This window comes from Poecilia latipinna, unplaced genomic scaffold, assembly GCF_001443285.1.
Source record: "Poecilia latipinna isolate Pla-1442-1.1 unplaced genomic scaffold, P_latipinna-1.0 Scaffold923, whole genome shotgun sequence".
Classification (NCBI taxonomy): domain Eukaryota; kingdom Metazoa; phylum Chordata; class Actinopteri; order Cyprinodontiformes; family Poeciliidae; genus Poecilia; species Poecilia latipinna.
Window position 1 is genome coordinate 75,357 of NW_015113539.1, and position 23,097 is coordinate 98,453.

General features: G+C 39.3%; 1 protein-coding gene and 1 long non-coding RNA gene across 2 annotated transcripts; one reads left to right on the plus strand and one right to left on the minus strand.

Moving 5' to 3' along the window:
- Positions 1 to 600: 600 nt before the first annotated feature.
- Positions 601 to 22,228, minus strand: tprn (taperin). Its single transcript, XM_015049066.1, has 4 exons — positions 19,997 to 22,228; positions 3,498 to 3,699; positions 2,530 to 2,648; positions 601 to 1,553 (listed from the first exon to the last, which is right to left on the minus strand). The coding sequence occupies exons 1-4, from the start codon at positions 21,902 to 21,904 to the stop codon at positions 1,491 to 1,493; spliced, it is 2,292 nt and encodes a 763-aa protein (XP_014904552.1). The 5' UTR covers positions 21,905 to 22,228; the 3' UTR covers positions 601 to 1,490.
- On the plus strand, positions 4,066 to 8,635 carry LOC106957656 (uncharacterized). Its single transcript, XR_001427001.1, has 3 exons — positions 4,066 to 5,312; positions 7,832 to 7,833; positions 8,541 to 8,635. It is a non-coding gene; the product is annotated as an uncharacterized LOC106957656 (long non-coding RNA).
- Positions 22,229 to 23,097: the final 869 nt, after the last annotated feature.

Here is a 23,097-nt window from a genome sequence, read left to right on the forward strand (position 1 = left end):
TCGATTTTTGAAACTTAGTTTCAAGTTTCTTAAAGCAAATGTTTTACTTTTTGAGCTCCATAATTTTCAAGTTTTCTTCTGGAAAACTTTTGAGTTTAATTTCAAAATTTAGGGGGGGTTTTTTTTTTTTTTAGCAATTTTTGTCACTTTTGAAGCTCAGAAATTTCCAAGACTTTTTTCAAGAAAATTTCTGGCAATAATCTCAAAACATAAGTTATTTCTAACAAGTTTTCAGCTTTAGAAACTCAGATTTTTTTCTTTTAGTAAATTTGTAAAATTAAACTAAACATTTCTAGTTTTGTTCTAGGAAATTTTCTACTTTGTGAAAGTCAAATATCTGAGTTTTTTTCTATTTTTAATTTCAAAGTTTAGGAGATTTTTTCTAGTAATTTTATTTCACTTTTGAAGGTTAGAAATTTCCCATGTCTTTTTATTTTTTTTTTAGAACATTTCTGATTTTGATTCTCAAAACTTTGGAGTTTTTTCTAACAAATTTTTAACTTATAAACTCAGAAATTTCCAAATGTTTGTATGTAAATTTCTAAGATAAAACTCAAAATTTGACTTTTTTTCTAGCAATTTTTCTACTTTTCAAAAGTGAGAAAATTCCAAGTTCTTTTTTCTAGAAAATGTAATTAATTAATCCTAAAATTTATCAGGTTTATTCTAGCAAACTTATGACTTTTCAAGCTCAGAAATGTGCAATGTTTTTTCTAGACAGTTTCTGAGATTAATCTCAAAATATAGGAATTTTGTCTAGCAAATTTTCAACTTTATGAAAATTTCACCAGCAATTTTTCTACTTTTTGACAGTCCAAAATTTCCAAGATTTTCCTTCCAAAAGATTTCTGAATATCTAAATTTCTCATTTTTTTCTAGCAATTTTCAACTTTTCAAGCTCAGAAATTTCCAGGTTTTTTCTAGAAAATTTCAGAGATTAGGTAAATCTCAAAATTTCTGAGTTTTTGGTGTAATTTTTTCTTTCCGTCTGCAACGGCCCCAACACGCCGTCGTTCTTCTTCACCTCCTTCCAAACGAAGGAGGGAAGTTTTTTTTAAACACCTCAGAAAAACATCCAGAAAGTTTAATACAGCATGAAAACCTGAAACTAAAGAAAGGCCAAGAGAAGCTTTACAGTAAAACAGAAGCTGAAATCAAACATGCACGTACAAAAACTGGAAAAGAAAATAGTTGTGGCACCCTTTTACCTTCATGTTTTGTTGTTTTTCTGTCTGCTATTTATAATCTGCACAGAAGCAGAGAAAGTCCTAACACTGAACTCCGTCACCAACGAGCGAAAGTGTCGGACAGATCAACTGTCCTCCATCGGAGGGGGAAACACAGCCCAGCTGCTTCTATGTTTTTGTTTTTTCCTTTTTCATTCCCATTTGTCGCTCTGGGAAACCTCTGCGGCAGGAGGCCTGTGGCAGGAGGTCGGCGGGGTCGGAGCGCCGCCGTGAGCTGCGGTCGGAGATGCTGCCGTCCGGCCGTCAGAAGTAAAGCGCCGGTTCGCTGCTGTAGTCGGACAGGGAGGAGCTGTCTGCCGGAGTCAGCTGGACACAAAACGACGTTAAACACCGTTACATGAGGTCAAAGGTCACAGCTGGACTCAACTTCTCCTCATGTTTATTGGATAAAACCAGAGATTTTAGGTCAGAACTCACTAGAATTTGCTCAAAATTTCACTTAGAGTAGGAAATTAATTGTGATTAATCGATAATTGAAATAATCATCTATTAACTTAAATAATCGTCTATTAACTTATTAATAGAATAATCGCTAACTGGAATCGATTAATCGCTAACTGTAGTATACAGACTCAAAAATGATCACTTGGTGAAAAAACAACATATTCAAAGCAGTAATTAAGCCAAAACTATACAAATACGTAAACATTTTGTTCAAATTTACCACATGAATGCTTCGGTTTTGCATTTAAGGCAATAAAATGTTTATTTTCTTATTTTGAGAAGAAACTGAATTGTTCAATTCTCATGAATTTTTAATATAACAAAGGTTTAAGCGGTTAAATGAAAATGTGTAGCATTAAAAAAATCAAATTAATCGATTAATTGTTTATTTCTTATTTTGATAACTTGGGTCAAATATCATCATAAATGCAAAATCTACATATTTTATTAAAGCTTTACCTTAATTACATCTCTCAATAAGTTGTTTTGTTTCACCAAATTGACTTTTTTGAGTCTGTATACTCCAGTTAACGATTAATCAGTTACTAAATTAGTGGACAGCTACTTCAATAATTGATTAATCACGATTAATTTGACGAATCAGTTCAATCCTACATCAAAATCACTGCTATACAAGCATCTAGTTTCAAGATTTTGTTGCATATAAGGTGGAAAAATGTTTAAAATGATTGATTAAGATCTTATTCTATTTCCACCATAGTATTTTGACATTTTAAACTTATTCACCATCATTATTAACAAAAAAAAAAACAATATGTGAGGCTGGAAAACATCTCAGATCCAAACAGTTTTCCTTTCAGCGTTTCTTGGCTCTTACCATGACCTCCTCTGTGACCTGCGGCGAAGTGGGTTCTTCCTGGTAAACTTTGTCTTCTTGTTTGTTTTCCTGCCAGGTGTTAAAGTCCACAGAGTGCTTGGGAATGTAGCTGGAAAGGTCTGAAAACAATTAGGAAAACACATTATTATTTAATTTATTCAACATTTATTCTGTAGTGTTGTTATCCACATAATAATGAAAAAAAAATTGCTTGCTGAACTAAAACCAAATGTAGTTACAGGTTTTCTCCAGTAGGGGGCTCTGGGATCCAACTAATAAATCAGATCTGGTTTGATTTCAGGTTTTACTGCATATTTTCTTTAACTTTTCTACATAAAATGCAACCTAAAATCTTTATATATAACGTAAGATAGTTTTTAGCTCAGGATTGTTCATATTCTTAACACTTTGTGTGAGAAATTCCCATTTTACCAAACAACAAAAGGTTTCTTTTTATAAGAAAATTGGTAAAAAGGAGAAAATTCCACCTCATGGAGATAAAACTATTTAGAAATTGTATTTTATTAAGTGTCACCACTTCAAATAATAAAGTGTATAGAACTGATCCCCCTGTTTCCGCACACCTCACTACTGTCTCATTGTTTTCATTCGATTCCCTGCAGAAGAATTGGTGAAACTTGATTTTTTTAAAAATTTTGACAAGCAACTAAAGACTTAAATATATATTTTATATGGACTGTAGGTGACAAACAAAGAAATTCAGAATTATCCAATGGAAGGAGGAGGATGCCTGATTGTTAATGTTTTCGTACAACTGGTAATCTGAAAAGTGTGGAGTGCTTATTATGTTTTAGTTCATGTTCAGTTAGAATGGACAGAAGGTGTCTGTGAGCATCTATTTTCAAATCTAGCTACAGAAAGTAAGTCTGGACTTTGACTAGGTCTGAATTGTTCTGTTGGTTTGGTTTTACAGTTTGGTTTTGTTTTGCTTTCATGTCGGGTCTCACCGTTTCCGTTTTCGGAGTGGACCGGCGAGCCGACCAGGCCGGGTCGAGGGATGTGGAAACGTCCCACCATGCTGGGCTGCTCGTCCGCTGGCGTCCCGTCCCGCTTGTCGTCCTCGTCCTCCTCGCCGCTGTCCCACACGCTGCTCTCTGACGGATACTCGTAGGTGCTCTGGAGGCTCGACTCGTTGAACGAGATCTTCAGCTGCGAAGAGACGCAGGAAAATATAAGCTTTATTTCTTTATGTCCGTCATAAACCTTATCAACAAAAGTAAAAAATGTTCTGTGTCGTGTTGACGGCTTCCGGGACACAGATCAACAACAACTGCCATTAATCAAATGTAAATAAATCATTTTCTTTAATTCATACATTTTATCTTTATTATTGTTGCATCATTATTACTATACTTTTATTTGACTGAATCTTTTTTTTTTAATTTTCATTACATTTTAGATTTTTTACTATTGCATTTATTTTACTACCATACTTTTTATGTGACTGAACCATTTTTATATCTTTATATCTTTATTTTTAGTCTATTTTTGTCACATTTTTACTTCCATATTTTTATAGTTATTGTTTTTATTTTTATTTATTCCATTACTTTACTTGTATATTTCTAAGCTGATAGTAGGAACTCTTTATTAGTAATTAATGACCTCCTGTTTTCCTGGAGTTTAAACATGATGCGACACAGAGGCCCATCTCTTCAAAATGGGAAAGATAACCTGCTATCTAATTAAGGCATATCAACAATAACTACTAGCTTAAACTTAAACAAAGCGATAATTAAAACATTTAAAGCAAATAAAACTCTGGATGTGGGAACCAAGTTAGATGCTTAAGATGGAAAACAACATTTTAAAGAAATAAACTGTAAAATAAAATACTTTTCAGTGACAGATTATGCGTTTTGACTCTGAATGGTGTCAAAGAGTCGAAGGTGTTGACGTTATTGTTGGTTTGTTGCCGTGTGATGCAGATTAGGACAGATTTAGATCAGGGATAGAGTTGGGCAGCCCCAGTTTAACCCACTGCTCTCTATGTTTGCATTGTTTTATTTCTGGTTGCCATGGCAGTACAAGAGCAGGAAGTGAAACAGCTTAGCTCGCATGTGGCCTGTATGTATCAATAGCACCTTTTATTTTAAACCAGTTGTGGTCATTATGGGACTCTACAAAAGTAAAGTCTTAAACTGGTTTTGAAACCAGCTTCGGTGTCCATTTTTACCCCACTTCCTGCTCATGAATTTACATTTTTCAATTCAACAATATTTTGTTTATCCTACAGTGAAATTAAATGATTCATAGCTCAATAACCAGGCAGCAGAGACATTAGCGACTATCCTGGATAACAACATGAGTTGCTAGCATAGCAATGCTAATCCACTTCCTTTGCTTTTGCTGTTTCTCTTTTAATCTGTTTGGCTGTACAGTTAGACTATGAAGTCGGGAATAGATCTCTACATCCTTTTCAACTCCTCTGTGGTTCAAGTATTATTCCAACTTTTGAGATGCTAACTAGATGCTACCAGTTGTAAAAACACACTTTGTTACGGTTATGCATCTTGGTGTCATAAAGTAGAAAAAAGACCAAAAATCCTTCCAGCTGTACAGTATTCAGAACCAGAGCTAATAGAGAATCACATCCAGGTTGAGTACTTTTAAGTAATATTCCACTTGCTTTAAGTAAATAAATAGTAATTACATTTAAAAAGCAGCTCCATTTTAGCTTCAGTCAATAAAACAAGGTCGGTAACAGCAATTTAAGTTAATATTGAGCTGCTTTTTAGCCTTTTCCTGTTCCGCTGCTAACAGTCGCGGTTAGCCTTCTCAGGGCTAGCATTCCGTTACCATAGCTACCTGAACAAGAACATTCCCAAAATAAAATGTCAGGACCTTAACCACCCGAGTAAATACCAACTTTACCTTTACAATTATCGTTGAGATTTTAAATAGGTGAAAATGGGCAGTTAAAGTCTTAAACAAAATCTTTAACATCGCTTTAAAAGTCTTCGTGCTTCGACGCCATTTTAAAAAATGGATGGCCAACTCAAGACTTTCCCAGAGACAACAGACGGCGTGTTTAACCCACTGAGATCTCTGTCTGGAGGAGCTGTCGTTCAGGCCGGATTACACGGCTCGTCTCGCCTGAATCAGCGGCCGAGACCTGCCAAACAGACGCTTCTTACGGCCCCAGCCTGGAGACAAGCGGGCCCAGACACGGAGCTCCCGCAACGAAGCCACCTGGCCCGCTGAAGCGACGCCAACCTGCGGATACCGAGGCAGCCAGCGCCGGTGGGAAGGGACCGACCGGTGGTTCTGCAGCGTCAGCAGATGATAGAGACTGAGTAATCATGCAGCAATAAGGAAGTGACAGCCTGTCAAGTCATAAAGTGAAAAGACTCGAAGTATCAAACTCTGCTTTGGAAAAAAGAAAAAGACAAAGTTGTAGATTTCCGCCAAACAAAAGTCAGAAATTTTGAGATTCGCCTTAGAAATTTTCCAGGAAAAATTGTGGAAATTTCAGAGTTTCAAAATTTGAGAATTTGCTTTAAAAAACTCCAAGAATAAAAAAAAAAATATTTTTTTATTCATTTACAGTTCAAAATGTAATTTATTGTTGCATTATCTGAAAGTGGATCCATCCATCAATCCATCCATCCATCCATCCATCCATCCATCCATCCATCCATCATCCATCCATCATCCATCCATCCATCCATATCATAAAGTTGTTTGCAGTCATTTTGTTTCCTTCCTCGTCTATCACTGACTCGGGCCTCTAAAATCAGAACGGTCCGGTCAAAGCTCGACAGGAAATTGCAGATAGGAAATCAGAAAACATTTTATAACGACTATAAAATAAAAGGAGCGCAACTGAATGTTGCTGAAACCAAACTCCAGTTTATCCCCCGTGTTTCTGAGCCTGAATGTCTCTTTAAGTGAGTTAAGAGTTTTTCTGCTTCATAATCACAACCACAAAAAAAGAAAAAAACATTTACACCAAGATCCATTTTTAACCAGTGAAGAGCGCAGTTCCTCTTTAGCGGGCGGTTATAGCTCAAGTCGACTCAAAAAGCCCCTCATAGTTTATAAAAAGCCACTTTCAACATGTTCTGACCGCTTGTAGGCGTCACAAACGCGAAACGCTTTTATTTCTTCCTCTGCTGTTGCCATGGAGATCGAACCTTTGCTCTGCGGTGTCCACAGATACGTTTCCTGTTCTAAAAACACAAGGGAATTAGCTCAGGTGTTAAGATTATCGGGCCAGAAAGCTGACCAATCAGAGGAGCCGCTCCACATATTTATAATCCCGTAAAGCCTGTGCAGGCGTGCCAAGGTGCAAAGGTCATTCAGGAGAAGATGAGGCCGCATCACCTGCAGCCTGACCTACATTTGATACCGAAGGAGCTAAATGGTCAAAGTAGCTTCATTTATCATGATTAACCTGGTTAATAACTTTGTCATATTTCACATCCTGGGAGTAATTGTAAGACGGAAGAAAAATGCTGAGTCGAATCAAATAAAAAATCTGAAAAGTGTGGCATGCATTTGTACTTTCCTAGGACACTCCTTAATAAAATCCAGTGCAAAACAAAACTGAACTTTCTGTCCTACATGCTACGTGTTAACAAGAGTTAGCAATTATCTGAGTAATTGTTAATTAAATGAGTAATCATTGATTTGAGTGTATATATGGATGATGTCATAGGCAAAATTCCACCGCTGTCTCCCGCTGGAGGGCAAAAAGCTTCAAACAAACCATCATTGGTTTTAGCTGTTAAGTTGTCAATATAAAGCGCTAAGTCTTATATGTACACCTGAAATAAGAAAGAAATTGAGATGCAGTGCTTTGCTACTATGATAACTAGATAACAAGGTCAGGAAAAAGTTTAAATTAAGAAAAAAATACCAAGGGAGAGGGAAGTAGGTCAGCTATGCTAGCTTGACTATGACAACCATAACATGTAGATGGGCTGTGGAATTCAGTGTCTCTCAGTTCAGTTAAAAAAAATGTAAAAACTGACCTGAACACCAACTCTGACATCATCAGTAGAGCAGGTGTTTATATTAGCTAATCAACCACCTCAGTGTTAGCTCTGCTAATAGCAGGGGTAGCTAATCCACCACAGCGATCACTTATTATTAATCGCAAAATAAACATCAAGCCTGAAAACATAAAACTGTAACGGACTGAATGTTCTGTTCTCTGTGTGGGAAACGTTTGAGTGTTTCTTGGTGTTGAATCCTGAAACATAAAATGGGCTGTTGTTTTCAGTTTCTATGGCAACAAGTTTGTGTGTAGCGTAGCTGACAAAGAGAGAGAAAAAAGTGGTTTTGAGTTGCTCTTTTATGGTTTTTCTGCCTTATCTGGAAGTTGACACAGAAAGTTTCGTTTGCGGTGGCGCACTGCACTAAATGAAAAACACCAACATCTCCAGGTTTTATTTAGTTAACAGTCGTACAGCAGCAGCGCAGCGATGGGTAGCAGGTAAAATAATCGTCCTTTTGCCCTCCAGTGTTGAGAACATGACCCAAATTTCTGGATGTAAACAATAACATCCAACAGCTCCATATGGCATCATGTATAATCATTCAATCTGACTGATATGAGCGCATTTACGTGTTAGCAACTGGCAACAAATATAGTTATTATAGATTTTTTCCACCCAATTAGAGTATTCTGCTGCTTTGTGCTGGTCTACCAATTAAAATGACAATAAAATCCAGATATTTATATTCTATGTGCTCAAAGTGACAAAAGTCACAAATTATTCAAAATTCCCTTTGAAAAAACTTTGTAAAATGTGTCAGCTTCCAGGATATTGACTCATTTCAGCCACTTGAGGAAACAAAGACTTTCTCTGCTAGAGCGGCATTGTTGCTCCGTCTCTGGCTGCCAAAGCCGAGGCCCCATCAATAAATCAGGCTGGACTCGCTTCCTCTTTCACAGTCTTTCACTTTTCTTTTGCTCTGCCCTCGCTGCTCTGCCTCCAAGTCAGTGCGCCAAAACAAAGACGGGATTTTTAACTCTTCACGAGGTCCAGATATTTGTTTTGATGCTGAAAGCCGCTGCAACCAAGGCAGGAGTGGTTTGTCCTCTTTCCTGAGGGCAAATGAAGTGGAGGAAAAAAAAGGTCCAGCAGCAGATTTAGGAACGCTGTCATTCTGGTTCACCACACGGTGCAGAAACAGGAAGCCGCGGCATCAGGGACGGCCTTCGTTTTATATTTACCAGAAAACCCACAATGCACTGCAGGGTGAAGCTTTAATGCACAACTTTAGGCTGAACTACTGCAAAGATTTGGTTGAGAACAACAATCTGACACACAGAGATACTGACAACAGCCACAAAAATGCTGCTGTTACTCCTCCAGACCTGTAGGTGGTGCTGAGCAAAAAGCCTCAAGACCAAGTTAGTGGTAAAGAAATACATTTAAAAATAAATGTACAATTATGCGCTAACGTGAAAAAATGCGGGGATCTGTTGATTTTGCATTAATTTCCATAATTGAGAGAATTTTTTTTAAAGGCAGAATTTTGGGTAAATATAAATCAAAATGGAGAGATTAACGTCAGAAATCAGAAAAAAGTCAGAATTCTGCAAAAAAAAAAGTCAATCTGTGGAAAAAAAGTTCAAAATTCAGTGAAGAAAAAGTCAGAATTCTAAGATAAAGAATCTTGAGGAAAAAGTCTGAATTCTGCGAAAAACAGTAAAAATTCTGCGAAAAAAAAGTGCTTGTTTCGCAGAATCCTTTTTTTCCAGTGGCACTAATCCTCTTCCATAGCTACTGTACTTTTGTATGGTTGCACCAATAAATAGGTTCACAATTTCTTAATTATAAGAGATTTGTGATCGATTGACATTTACATGAAAAAATGATCTCATTTACCTCTGGAATATATTCAGCAGCTGCTCAGACAAAAGGAAAAAATGGCATCAGGCATTTTGGAGAAACTGCAGTTGGTTCACCTCTAGTTTTCTTAATATTTCTCCATCTTTACCAGAGTTTGTATTTCATAGGATCTTTTTCACACTAGAACTTCACATCATCTAAAAATCTTTAGCTTCCTTTAGTTTTCCCCAGTTGAAATGAAAAAGCGCAGACAGAGGACAGAAAGACGGAGTGAAAGCTGTGGAGGAGATTATGTCTCCATCAGTGTCCTGATGAGCGGCTGCCAGGAATTTCTTTCCAGGCCAAGCGGCATGAATGTCCCCGTTTGGTGGAGCGTGCTTCCTGCACAGAGCTCCGACTGCGCCTGAAGTTTAACAACCTCACTGAAGCTGCGCCACAGTCAAACCGCCGCAGCGCATTGAAGGCGCTGCAGCTGCAGATTTCTCAGAGTTAAACCGAATCTCTGGATCCGTTTCCACCAGCAGAGCGTCCAGGCTGAGCAGGTGCCTGATTAGAGCTAATCTCCAGCAGGCAGATAATATTAGACCATGATGATCAGGCTGCAGAGCGTCAGCTGCATCACAGCCTCAAGGCAAAGCTGCATGCTGCAGCGGCGCAGCGTCAACCTGAGCAACAGGCAACGCGCTCAAAAATCTGCTTGTTTTTTCTAGAAAATTTCTGAAATTAATCTCAAAATTTATTTTTTTCCTCAACTTTTCAACTATGGTAGCTCAGAAATTACCATATGTTTTCTAGAAATCCAAAAATTTCAGAATTTTTTTCTTGCAGATTTCTTATTTTTGGAGCTCAAAGTTTCCTTCATCTCAAAATGCATCACAAACTCAAACACACAGCCAGTTTTTAGTTTGTTTTGTTTATAAAACCACTGAGGTGACTGAACGACTCCACCCTGGTGGAGGAGCGGATCAAACAAACAGCTGAAACTTCTGACCACCAAATGGAGTCAATATTCCAGTTCAGTGTAAATGTTTCTGTTTCATGTGATTTTAAATCTCAGATTCGTTTCTATCAAACCAACGTAGGCGGACGCTGCTGGAAGTGTGTTTACTCTGTCGGTGTGACTCAGGGAGATAATAGTTCGCCCTTTAGCCTCCTGTGAGTGAGTGTGTGCCTGGCTCCAGCGTTGGATTATCCCTGATAAGAGCCAGAATAAAAAGCAGGTGGATTTCTGAGAGCGTTCCTGCAGGTGAACCAGGTGTGTAAGGCGACACCGGCAGGGTGGAGATCCAAACCAATCAGACGGTCCACTCCCAACACACACAACCACCATTCATTGTTGGTGCGTTTAATGGCAGACTGAAAAAGTTGGAGGTTTAGGCGTGTCTGCAAAAGTCACAATGGAGACAAAAGGAAGGTCAGAATGACAGGATGAACGGTGGGAAAGTCATTCTGAGGAGAGAAACCGACTGGATGTCAGTCCTGATGGGAAACACAGGAGAGGAACCAGGAAGAGCTTAAAGACAAACTGGTGACGGTTTAATCTGCAACACCAACAAGTCACAGGCAGCAGAGAAATAAAACTGGTTACAGTTTGTTTACTGGCCACTTTAATTCATTTTAGACCATTTAGAAATATAACAAAGGTTTCCTATGTGTTTATCACAATATGATGTTAATAAATCAGTCATTAAATATGGATGGATGGATGGATGGATGGATGGATGGATGGATGGATGGATGGATGGATGGATGGATGAATGGATGGCTTTTCTTTTTTTTATGTAACTGTACTGCATACTATAATTTTAAGTGGTTAAATAAAAAATCTGCAGAACATGCCAAATTTTATTAATTTTTTTAAAATTAATCTTAATCTTAATCGATAGAATACTCGATTACTCAATTAACTGTTAGCTGTCGCTTTGTTTTGGGACAGTAAGTCATATTTCTAAGCTGTCTACTCTATTATAAACGCTTGTCGTTTTAAAATGATAAATTACAGAAACCTGCAGCAACCGCACTGACGTCAAAACACGTCTAGTAAAGAGAGAGAGAGAGAGAGAGAGAGAGAGAGAGAGAGAGAAGGAGAGACAGAAAGAGACAGAGAAAGAGAGAGACAGAAAGAGAGAGAGAGAGAAGGAGAGACAGAGAGAAAGAGAAAGAGAGAGAGAGAAAGACAAAGAGAGGGAGAGAGAGAAAGAGAGAGAAAGACAAAGAGAGGGAGAGAGAGAGAAAGAGAGAGAGAGTCCTTCTTATCCTGGAATCCTAATGACGGGATAGAATGGCCGCCGCTGGCGTTGCCATGGTGACAGGCGCCATGGATATGAGACGGAGGGAAACGATAGAGAGGAAGAAAAGAGAGGAAGAGGAGAGAGCTGAAACAAACGAGCAGAGGTTTGGGCGAAACAAACGGGAAAAAAACAAACAACCCGGAACCGCCGAAGACAAAAACCCGAGGAAGACAGAGCTTTACGCTTTTTGACGTGCTGCTGACGTCACGCCGGGAGCGTGGGACAGCGACACGCGCGCCCGGCGTTTCATGTGGACTCTGCTTCTGCCAGATTATTTGAATGACATTTGCATCCGAGGTACAAAACGTACCACATCAAACCCGCAGCGGAGAAACAGCTGAGTTTGTATTATTTTAAAATCCTTAAAGAAGCTAAAAAAAGGAACAATCCGGGGTAGATGGGTTGAAAGAAACAGAAGAGGTCTCACTCTGATTCTTTTTTAAATAATAAAACCCGCCCCGTCTGCTGGCGTCCGCTTCAGCTCCTTACTCCTAAACACACACACTCTGAATTAAACATGACGATGATAGTGGGGCTTTACTGACTGAATCCTAATTACACCGACTCTGCTGGCTGCAGCCCCAGGGCCGTGTGGGAAAACTAGCATTCACACACACATTTACATGTTTCGGTGTGAGCCACAGAGTGTGTGTCATAGTTAAAGAGAACGACACGTAAGTCTCTCTTATTTGAAAACCAAATCTACCCCACAACCTGAGAAAAATAGAAATAGAAGCAGCACTTCTCAGACGTGAGAGTCATTTATTGTAAATATAGCAAAGTTCATTTATGACGGCGAATATGGTAGATAGAAAAAGTACACTTCCTAGAAAAAACTCAAGAAATGTTAGATTAAAGCTGAAGTACACAACTTTTCCATATTTGTTGAAACTGTCACACAATGATGACAGTATAATATGAGACACATAATCTGTGAAAGGATCCATCTCCCCCCTGAGCTACTATTGCTATCTGAAGAAATAGCAATGTGGCCACTGCTCCAACCAAAAACAACCAATCAGAGCCAAGAGGAGGGTCTTAGTGCTGTCAGTCACTTCATGTACTAGCTGCTAAATGTGCTACCGGCAGTGAAACAACTTACCTACAAGAAAACCATTTAACAGCCGTCATTGACAGCCACGCTAACTAGCCTTAGCATTCACAAAAAGCTATGCTAGATGCAGCGTAGCCACAGTGGGGAGGATGAGCTAACACTCGCCTTCTGGCTTTGATTGATTGTTCCTAATTAGCAGTGGGACAAGACAGAAGAGGTAGATTTTTAGCAGATTCTCTCTCATATCATTCTATCACAACGCAACAGTTTCAACAAATCTCAGAAAATATTATAAAAGTTACATACTGAGCTTTATCTCAGAAAACTCAGAAATGTCTGAGTTCAAAACGGTGAAAATTTGAGCGGAAAAAAACTACATTTTTAGATTATTCTCAGAAAACAACTTGGGAATTTTTGAGTTTTAAAGTGAAAATTTTCGACTTTTGAAACTCAGAAATTTTTGAAAAATTTTTTTTTTTTTACTTTATTCACTCATAAAATTTTTGTGTTTTTTACCTAGAAAACTTCTGAACTTAATCTCAAAATTTCCAAGTTCCCCCTGATGTTTCAGTTGGAAACTCAAACACTGGATTTTACCGATCCGTGAACGCACCATGCTAGCTCTGTTGTTAGTCACACTAACAACAAAGCTCGTTGAGACAAAAATCAAAGTTTCCATCGTTTGAAATCAAAAGGAGAAAAACAGAAATGTAAATCCATTTTCATTTCTCTTCTTTTTGTGTTGTTTCCTTCAGTGGTTCTTGGAGCAGCGCCACCACAGGTGAGGAGGGGAACTGGTTGTTCAAAGTATTTGGTTGGTTTGACTCAGTGCAGTGTGAACAGCAGCAGCTGAAAAAGTAGCCAATGTTTCAATTCGACTCCAGTCTACCAAACTATCTAAAACATTATTTGCACACCAGAGGAGAGAATATATTTGGCATTAACAACCTCACACCAGCTGTGAAACGTCATGGTTTGGAGAAAAATCCACCATGAATTCAACCGTTAATCAGACAGTGTTGGATCCTGAACTGATAAACTGGAAACCTTACCGTCTTAGAAGGTTAAACTATAACTCAAATACACCAATAAATCCGTTATCTCAATAAACTTTACGGAAGGTGGGATGATGGGAAAGGGATTTAAATAGCAGTCCACCAGATCAATAATGACGACACACGTCTTCATAATCCGTTTACGCGACTCCGGTTCTGACTCTGAAAGGACAAGGAGGCGCGGTGGCAGGTTTCAGGAAGCGTAAGGGAGGAGAGAGCAGAGATGGGGAATGTCTGCCGGGCGGTAAATAATTAAACACAATGGACTTTCTCACCTGTAGCCCAGACGCACAATGTAAATGTAGGAGCGTGCCCTTTCATTGGCCTTCCTGTGTTACAGGGAGCTCTTAACCATTCAGGGTATATTTAAACCTCCAGGATGGATGAAAAGCAAAGCAAAAATCCATAAACTGCATCTAAAATTCAGGAAAATGCAAGTATGACTGATAAAACAGGAAGAGGAATGGTCTGAATGCCTTCTGGCCTGTTTTTCTACCAACGCTTCACAGATTTGGTGGCAGCTGAAGCACATCTCCACTCAAAGCTGTGCTTTAGTGTAACGTTTCAAAAACAAACCGCATCAAGGTCCTCCTGGAACCGGGCCGAAGTGGTGGGAAGTCTGGATTCCTCGATTCCCTGGAGAACAACTTCGACTAAAGCAAACCTGAAACCACATTTCCAAGGATCCCAAAGTGTCTTGTGGTTGGTCACTTCCTTGACAGCTGGAGGTTTCAGTCCAACTCAAACAGCCTCCCTGTACCGAGAACATGTGGATGGCTTTTCTGCTTAAAAAAATAATCCTTACTTCACATCTAATGCCAGAAATCATTGGGAAACTCAGTGCCAGAGAACCAACAGATGGTAACTAATGACTCCTGAAGCCATTTTAATGTGGAGTAAAAGACAATTGGCCTGTTGAACAATCAACAATAAAGCCAATTTGCTTTACAAAAGGTTTGAAAAACTGGACAGTGTTGAAGTCAAACCACTCAATCCAAGGTTTGGTTTAGACCGAAGCCAGGAGAGAAGAAAAACCAAGACAGGGCGATAAATCGTTTATCGATTCATCAAATACTTGGTTTTTAAGATTCAGTTTTTGGAAAATCTGGATTTTTCTTCACCAATGACTCATTGGGTTTCCGTAGTTCAGCCATGTCTTCACGACCAAAGCCGCCATCTTGTTTTACAGCTTCTATTTATCTGGACTTTGAATTCAGGTCAACTCTGTGGCGGAGTATTAGGGCCAAGCTAAGACTTTATTTTTAATTACAAGAATAAAATCATGAGATTAATAGAATGAAGTAGTAATTTTATGTGAACAGCATGAAAAATAAAAAATGAGGAATGTTAAAAATCCTTTGAAGTTATACCTTGGTATAATACTTAATAACTATTAGAAAAACCCACTTTTAATACATCAGCATCAAATTATTATCAGTAGCAGGAACTTGAGGCTATCATACAAATTACTGCATCTGCTTTGAAGGAAGAACTACAGAAACTTAACTTTGTCATTTTAAGATGATTTTCTGGTAAAATGACATCTTTTCTTACCAATGTTATGACTGTGTTCTTGTAATTGAACTCAAAGTTTGGCTCTAACACTCCATTATATAATCAACAGAGGAGATGATTGGAATAGGAAACTATTTAATAATTGATAAAAATTGGATCTCGTATGAAAAACATGGATTTTAGGGAAGCGAGACAAAAATGAATGTTCTGCAGAACAATTGCAGCTCAACAATGGGCAGCATCAGCAGTAATAATAATTATCTATCAAAAATAACGAGATTATGCCAAACAAATTGACATTTTGCTCCAAATCTTGGTTCAATACGACTGTACTGGGTATTTCTGCACCATCAGAACATCATGACTACAAAAGAACAAAGTGATCTGCAGTAAAAGCAGCTTCCCATAAAGTCACATTTATATGTAGCCCTGTTGTTCGGAGTGTTTACATATCCAAATGCTGCTTTTTGTGTTGTGAGGTTGTCCAGCTGTGAGTCAAATCAAAGAACAACGGCTTGGTTTTCCAAGCGGTTCAGAGACGCTGATCCCAGCGTCTGCATCCAAATGTCGATGTAAAAGAACCGCAGAGTTTGGAAGTTTTGGTCGGAGGTTCGAGGACGAGTTTCGGATCCGTGTGAAGAAGAGCGGCTGCATTTGTTTAACGCCTGAGTCACGTTGAGGTGAATGGGGGGAAAAAAGGTCAAGTTGAAGATGTGGAGAAAGTCAAAATAAATTATTTTTTTATTAATCAAACCCTGAAAAAAACTTTAAGATTATTCATAAAGTTTAAAAATATTAAAAGAAACAGAAAATCTGAGTCACAATTAAAGAAATCTCAACAACTCAAAACGCAAAATAAATGTAACTGGAAGTTTTAGTATTTTTTCTATCGACGTATAAAATTGCCAATCTGACTGAGTTTGACCTATTTTGCAAAAAATGGCTGAAAAACTAAAAACACCAGGGCTGAAATGATTAATCAAGTTAATAATGATTAATCAGATTAATCTATTATTTAAATAATTGTCAACTGATTTAGGAATAAATTAATTGTTAACCGAGTATGCACTCAAAAAGGTCATTTAATTGATTAATGAAATAATAATCAACTAATTCAGTAATCGATTAATCATTAGCTGAAGCATACAGACTCTTAAAAAAGCCACTTGGTGAAAAAAATAACATATTCAGAGCGTTAATTAAACCAACACTGTACTAAAAATTTTTACATTTTGCATTTAAGATAAAAAAAAAAACACCTTCATCTGTAAATGTTTTAGCCAAAACTCCTAAAGTGGTGTAGCATTAGCATCATTTGGTTCAAATTCACTAAAGGAATGATACAGTTTTGGATTTTGGGGATATAAAATTTTGTTCTTATTTAAAAGAAAAGCTTTATTTAATTGTTTATTTGCATATTTTGATGCATTTCTAATGTCTAGAAAGGTTTACGTGGTCAAATAAAAAATTCTGTAGAATGTCTAATTTTTTATATAGTCGATTAATCGATTAATCGTTAACTGAAGTAGAGACTCAAAAAAGGTTATATGGTGAAAAAAATAATGTAATTATTTGTTTATTTGCACTTTTCAGTGTGTTTCTAAAATAACGTAAAAAGGCTTACATGGTTAAATAAAAAATCTGTAGAATGACATTTTTTAAATTTGATTAATCGATTAATCGATGCCACACTTATCAGATTTTTAATTGCAAAACACCTTAAAAGTGAAACAAATTGGCCATCACTCCAAAAACAGTAATCTAAATGAATCAACAGAGCAAAACTCTGGTAAGAGTGACAAAAATCTGGTTCCATCTTCCTTCTCCCGTTATAACCAGCAGTCAGAGGGAAGAGAAACTTCAAAAACAAACTCTGCCGCCTCCACGACTCTCTGCAGCCACATCCATCACTTCCAAGAGGCTCTGCCGTCTTCCATTAAACCGGCAGGAAATCCAGGCTCTCTGCTAAGCGGAAGTCAATCCCAGTCTGTGTTTAACCCAAAAACTCAGAGCGATTTTATGCAAATGGAGGAGTGACGTGGAACAAGAAGCTGCTCTTGACCTACATACTGAAGCTCCGACAGAGGCTTTTCCTCCAAACGGTCCAATGGAAACACCAGGAATCAGGCTGGGAGGAAGGAGAGGAGTCAAGTTTCTGATGGGAACGGGGCTTAAGCCAAGCTCCTCGTTTAAAAAAGTTTTATATATTCAGGGAGAAAAAAATCCTCAAAACCGGGCCAGAACTCTGAGGTGCGGCCGCTCTGGTTTTACACAGAGAGAGAAAAACCTCAGAAATGATCCGGGCCGGGCCCAAACCTCCAGGCTGCTCCGAAACGAGCAAAAACACGACCAGGATGAGCAGAAAGATGCTGCTGCTGCTGCTGAAGCATCTTCAGCTGCAGCAGCATCGATGAAACAGCAAAGAAACCAGACAGAAGGTCACAGAGTGAGAGGCTGGAGATTCACAGGCTGATGGCTTTTAACGGGTCTGATCATCAAAATAGTAAATAAAAAAAGATTTAACTGATGCGCTGATTTAAAAAAATACATCAAAACAGTCAATAAAAATAACATTTAAAAATGTATTTATTTAAAAAAAAAGTTTGGTTGATATAATGATTTAAAAAATTAAACATAATACAAAAATATTTAAATTAAGAAAGAAAAGTTTAGTTCATCTATTTAAAAATTAATATTAAAAAAGTTATGTTGATGTGTTGATTTAAAAAAAATATAAAAAATACTTAATGTAAAAGTTTGGTTGATTTGTTCACTAAAAAATAAAAATTAAAAGCATAACAAAGTTTTGTTCACATCGACTTAAAGTTAAAGAATTTCATGAAATTTATATAAAATTTTTATTCTTGATTAATTTTAAAAAGTATTCTGCTGATTTGTTGACTTAAATATAAATAAAAAATAAATATAATAAATAAAAATAATCTAGAAAATATATTAAATTAATTTTAGTAAAAATAATTTGCTGATCTGTTTATTAAAAATGAATAAAAATTAAATAAATAAAAGTACTAAATATAAAACAACATATTTTACTTAAACTTTTTGTGTATCTATTGATTAAAAAAATAAAATCCAAAAATATTTTTTTAAAAGGTTTTGTTAGTTAAAGGTACTCACATCTTTTGGACTTTAACAACTAATACAACCAAAAACTGAAATGAATTTAAAAGGTTTATAGAAACATGGTGGTGGCAGCATCATGCTGTGGTTTTTGAGCAGGAACAGAAAGATAAGGTTAAAGGGGAAACCCAGGAGAATCCTCCGTCCAGCAGCATTTATGTGACTTTAAACTCCTCACAGCTTAAGTTTGAAATGTGAAAACATTCTGCGCGTCTACGGGAAAGACGAGGTTTATGGTGCAACCGCAGCGTCAAATAAAAGCAGACAGGAAACAAAGCTTCACATGCAGCTCTCAATCTGACATCAGCCCTGCAGCGGCTCGCAAAATTAATTAGCAACACTCCCTGATATTTAATTAATCCCAAAAGCACGTGAGTCAGAAACGATTAGCCTGGAGCAGGGAGGAATCAGAGCCGTGATTTTTAAAGAAAAACCTAAATATGCTTCATGATTTAATTAAAAAATATAGAAAAATGCCTCAGGAGTAAACAGGCTGCTCTTTAGGAAGCAGGAAACATGGATGGGATTGGTCAGTTAACGGAGCCACTTGAAACAGTAACACACACACACACACACACACACACACACACAAGAAACAAAAACAATAAAACAAAAAGAGTAGAAAAGCACAGCGAGTTGCTCTAAACGGCTGTGTAAACACACACTGCTAATCCACTCAGGCATAAAGAGCAGCAGCAAACCCAGAGATTGGACGCAAGAGATTTAGATCAACACACACACACACACACACACACACACACACACACACACACACACACACACACACACACACACACACGCACCTGTCTGTCCAGCTTGGCTGGACAGACAGGTGCAAAACTCCTGTGTGACGTCACACTTCCTAGTTTAGATCAGAGGAAGGTCCAGACTCAGGGAATATAAATACTTTTTCATTCTGCAAAAAGTTAAAAAATCTACTGATTTCCTGTGTTTCCTTCAAGGTCTGATCTGTACGGAAGACCATTAGTGCCACTGAGGAAAAGAAAAAGAATTCTGACTATAATATCTGTGAGATTGAAGTCAGGATTAAATTTTTTCTTCATAGTTTTGACTTTCTTCTCATAATTCTGGAAAAATAAGTCAGAATTATTTACATTCCTGAAAAAGTGGGAATTCTGAGGGAAAAAAAGTCAAAATTCTTTATTTGCTTTGAGAAAGTAAGAATTCTGAAAGAGCAAGTCAAGATGCTCAGAAAAAAGTTGAATTTTTTCCCCCCCAGAAAATCCTGAAATATGTTCAGAAGAAAAACATAGGTATAACCTTTTTAAAAGGTTATACCTGACAAGTCGAAAATTTGCAAGAAAAAAAAGCAGAATATTTTCGATTTTTTTGAAAGATTAACAAAAGTCCAAAATTTTTGATTTAACTCAAAAATTCCTATGTTTTTGTCATTGTTTTATCCTCAAAACGTCTGAGATTAATCTAAAAATTTCTGAGATTTTTAGCAGCAATGTACTCCTCTCTTTTTCTACCCAAAACAGCTCTAATGTAAATATTGATGGTGTTTCTGTTTTGGTAATATTTTGCTTCCCTACATCAGAAAACCAGTGGAGTTCCTCTCACCTTCTTGCCCACCGAGCCGGTCTTGGACAGGCAGGACTTGGCCAGGCTCAGGTATCCTCCGATGACCTGGATCTCCTCCACAGCAGGGTAGCGTTTCTTCAGCAGGCTGCCCAGCTGGGCGTACTGGGGCTGCGGGGGAGTGGACCCCGGCGGGGCCTCAGCCGGAGCCTCCTGCTGGGGCTCCGGTGGGCTCTTCTGGGGTTCCGCCGATCGCTTAGGCACCACGGTGAAGGTGTTGCCCTTTTTCCTCTGCACCATGGGGCTGGGGACCGGGACGCGCTGCGGGGGCTCCACCTCAATGTCGTCAATGTTTGTGACCGGCAGTTTGTCCACGGGGGGTTGCTTCGGAGTTGGAGAGACTGGTGAGGCTGGTGAGGTCACGACCGGTGGAGAGGAAGGAGAAGGAGGTACTTCCGGTTCCTTCTTCTTCTGCACTTTCTCTTCTTTCTTCTTCATTGGGGAGTGGGGGGGTGTTGGCACTCCTGGCAAGGGCGAGGACTTGGTCGGACTTGGTGGTCCGGGGCTGATGGCCGCAGTCGAGTCTTGTAAGTTTCGCTTGGGGACCACCGTGAAGGAGTTCTTGGACTGCAGACGGAGGTTTGCGAGGGCCCGAGCCTGGATGTCCCCGTCTGGGATCTGGTCGATGTCCGGCTTCGGGGAGGGACGGATCTCAAACTCAGACGACGTACGTAAGACCTTCGAAGAGACGGGCAGTGAGGAGGACTCGGCACGGACACGGCGGGTCTCCGGAGAACATGGCACCTTGGGTTTGGGGGGCACCTCCGAGGCCTCCCAGTCGCGCTCCCTGGTGGGCTTGCTTTGCCCTCTGTCTGGCTCGTCTTTGGGGACGACGCCCCCTTCAAACCTCTGCCGGAAGGACGACACAGGCTGGGGTGAGCCCGGGTGGTGCTCCGGCTGTGGCTTTGCTTTGGAAGTCCAAGGAGTCTGGAAGACGGGTGATGTTGGCTGGCTGCTGACGCTCGGACTTGGCCTGGGCTTTGGCACCAGAACTGGCTGTGGCTTGGCCCAATGTCTTGGCCTGGCACTGGCACTACAATCCAGGTCCAGAAGGTTCTCCGTGCTGTGCGACTTCTTCTGAAGCTTCCCGTAGTTGCAGTCGAACTTCTGGAGGATCCGGCTGACCCTGCCTTGGCCCTCCCCGGTGTCTCGGGGGCCATCGGGGTCAGGGCGGCCCAGGGTGCTGAGGTTCTCCTCACTCCGGCTGAGCGTGGTGTCGTAGATGACCACTTCCTTGGCTCTGATCTCCGTCACGGCGCTGCCTCTCCGGTCCAGAAGGTCGTTCAGTGAGCTGTAGGTGTCCACCCCGTTCTGCTGCCAGCTTTTACTCTCTCCGGCCTCCGGGAAATAGTCCGGATCCGACTCTATGATGATGATGTTCTCGGCCCGGATGGTCCGGATCCCGGGGACGCTCCCGTACAGCTCCAGGATGTGCTGGACCGGGCGGGCGGCGTTCTCCCGGTCCTGCCGCTTCCGGCGCTCCTTCTCCAGCTTGATGAACGGGTTCTCCTCCAGCGGACCCAGACTCTCCTGGAGCACCAGGCTCTCCCTCGGTGCCGTCCTCTCCGCTGCCGCCGCTCGGGGCTCTTTGTTGTTGGCGAAATGTTGGCTGGCCGTGGTGATGGTGTAGTTCCGCCCGGACACGCCGCTCGCCCCGCCGTCTCTCCTCGCACTACCACCGCCGTTACCGTTCACATTCCCCGTTACATCCCCGTTGACGTGATGCGACCCCGCAGCGCCGCCGGGGCTCGTCTCCGGGGCCGGGTTCCCCGCGGAAACGCCGCCCTTTGCCTTCCGTCTCTCCAGGATTTCTCGCTTCCAGGCCGGCATCCTCGGACTCTCTTGGCCGGAGTCTTGGCGGAGGACGTGGATGTCTCCCCCGCCGGACATTGTGCGCGTTTGGTGGTGAAGAAAACGGGGGAACTCCGAGGCGGACTCGCCGCGGTCCGGTGCGGCGCTCTGAAGGCTGTTATCCGGCTGTGACCGTACCTGCAGCACCGACCAGCGGACACACAAACATCCCTTCCTCCGCCGCTTTTCTCGCTCTCTGCCTGCTTACTGTTTAGCTCCCTTTCTCCTCACATCCCTTGAAAGAGGCCACGCCTCCTCCAGACGCTGATTGGTCGACTCCAGTTAACGACACGCCTACTTCCTGACTATCACCACGCCCCTTTCCATTGGTACCGACGCAAGGAAGAACTGTCCATCAAAACAGTATTAAATTCTATATATATTTTAAATACACTTATCGAGCTAACAGTAAACAAACAGTAATATTTTTTTACAATACATTTTATGTGGAAACCATATAAAATAATTTCATAACAAATATTTATTCTAGACAAAATTTTTATTTCTAAAAAGAAAATGAATGAAGCTTAAAATTGAAAGAAAACAAACAAAAAAATGTATTTCTCAAAACTGAGTAAACAGAAAGACATTTCAGTTGAATCAAAAAAGTGAATTGTTTCCACAATAACAGAATATATAGTTATTTAAGAAATCATAATAAATGGAATATTTTTATATGTAACAGAATGAAACTTGAAAGTAGACACAATTATTTAAGAACTTGTTTTCTGAATTATTTTAAAACTCCTTATATGTCTGTATTAATAAACTGGAACATCATTTTTTAAAAAGTGTATTTATTTCAGTATATCATTAAAAACTAGTAGTTACCAACATTTAAAAATGACAAACAAAATGTAATAAAAAAAATACTGTACTAAATATAATTGTTACCTACAACTTTATATATGTCATATAAAGTTGACATATATAAAGTAGGACAATAAGAATGAACTTCATATTGTCATATGTAAGAATTTAATTAATTATTTAACAATATATTCTTTGACTTATTTTAAAAGTCATTAGGAAGTCGAATATCATTTTAAAAAGTGAGTTTATTTCAGCAATTACATTAAAACTAGAAGAAAAAATAAAAAGAAATGCAAAATTAAAAAAATAAAATGTTTTTAAAGTGTATAATATAGAATACAGATGAATGAATTTCACAAATATTATTTCTATAATGTCATATTATGGCCACAATCACAAGTTGACAGCACTAAGACTCA

What these genes read in the sequence shown, in the direction of transcription:
- tprn (XM_015049066.1), bottom strand. Translation starts at nt 21,904, where the DNA reads ATGTCCGGCGGGGGAGACATCCACGTCCTCCGCCAAGACTCCGGCCAA. An exon ending in CCGGCTCGGTGGGCAAGAAG is followed by an intron (nt 3,700 to 19,996) that starts GTGAGAGGAACT and finishes GTCTCTTCGCAG; the next exon opens with CTGAAGATCTCGTTCAACGA. An exon ending in CCACTCCGAAAACGGAAACG is followed by an intron (nt 2,649 to 3,497) that starts GTGAGACCCGAC and finishes AATTGTTTTCAG; the next exon opens with ACCTTTCCAGCTACATTCCC.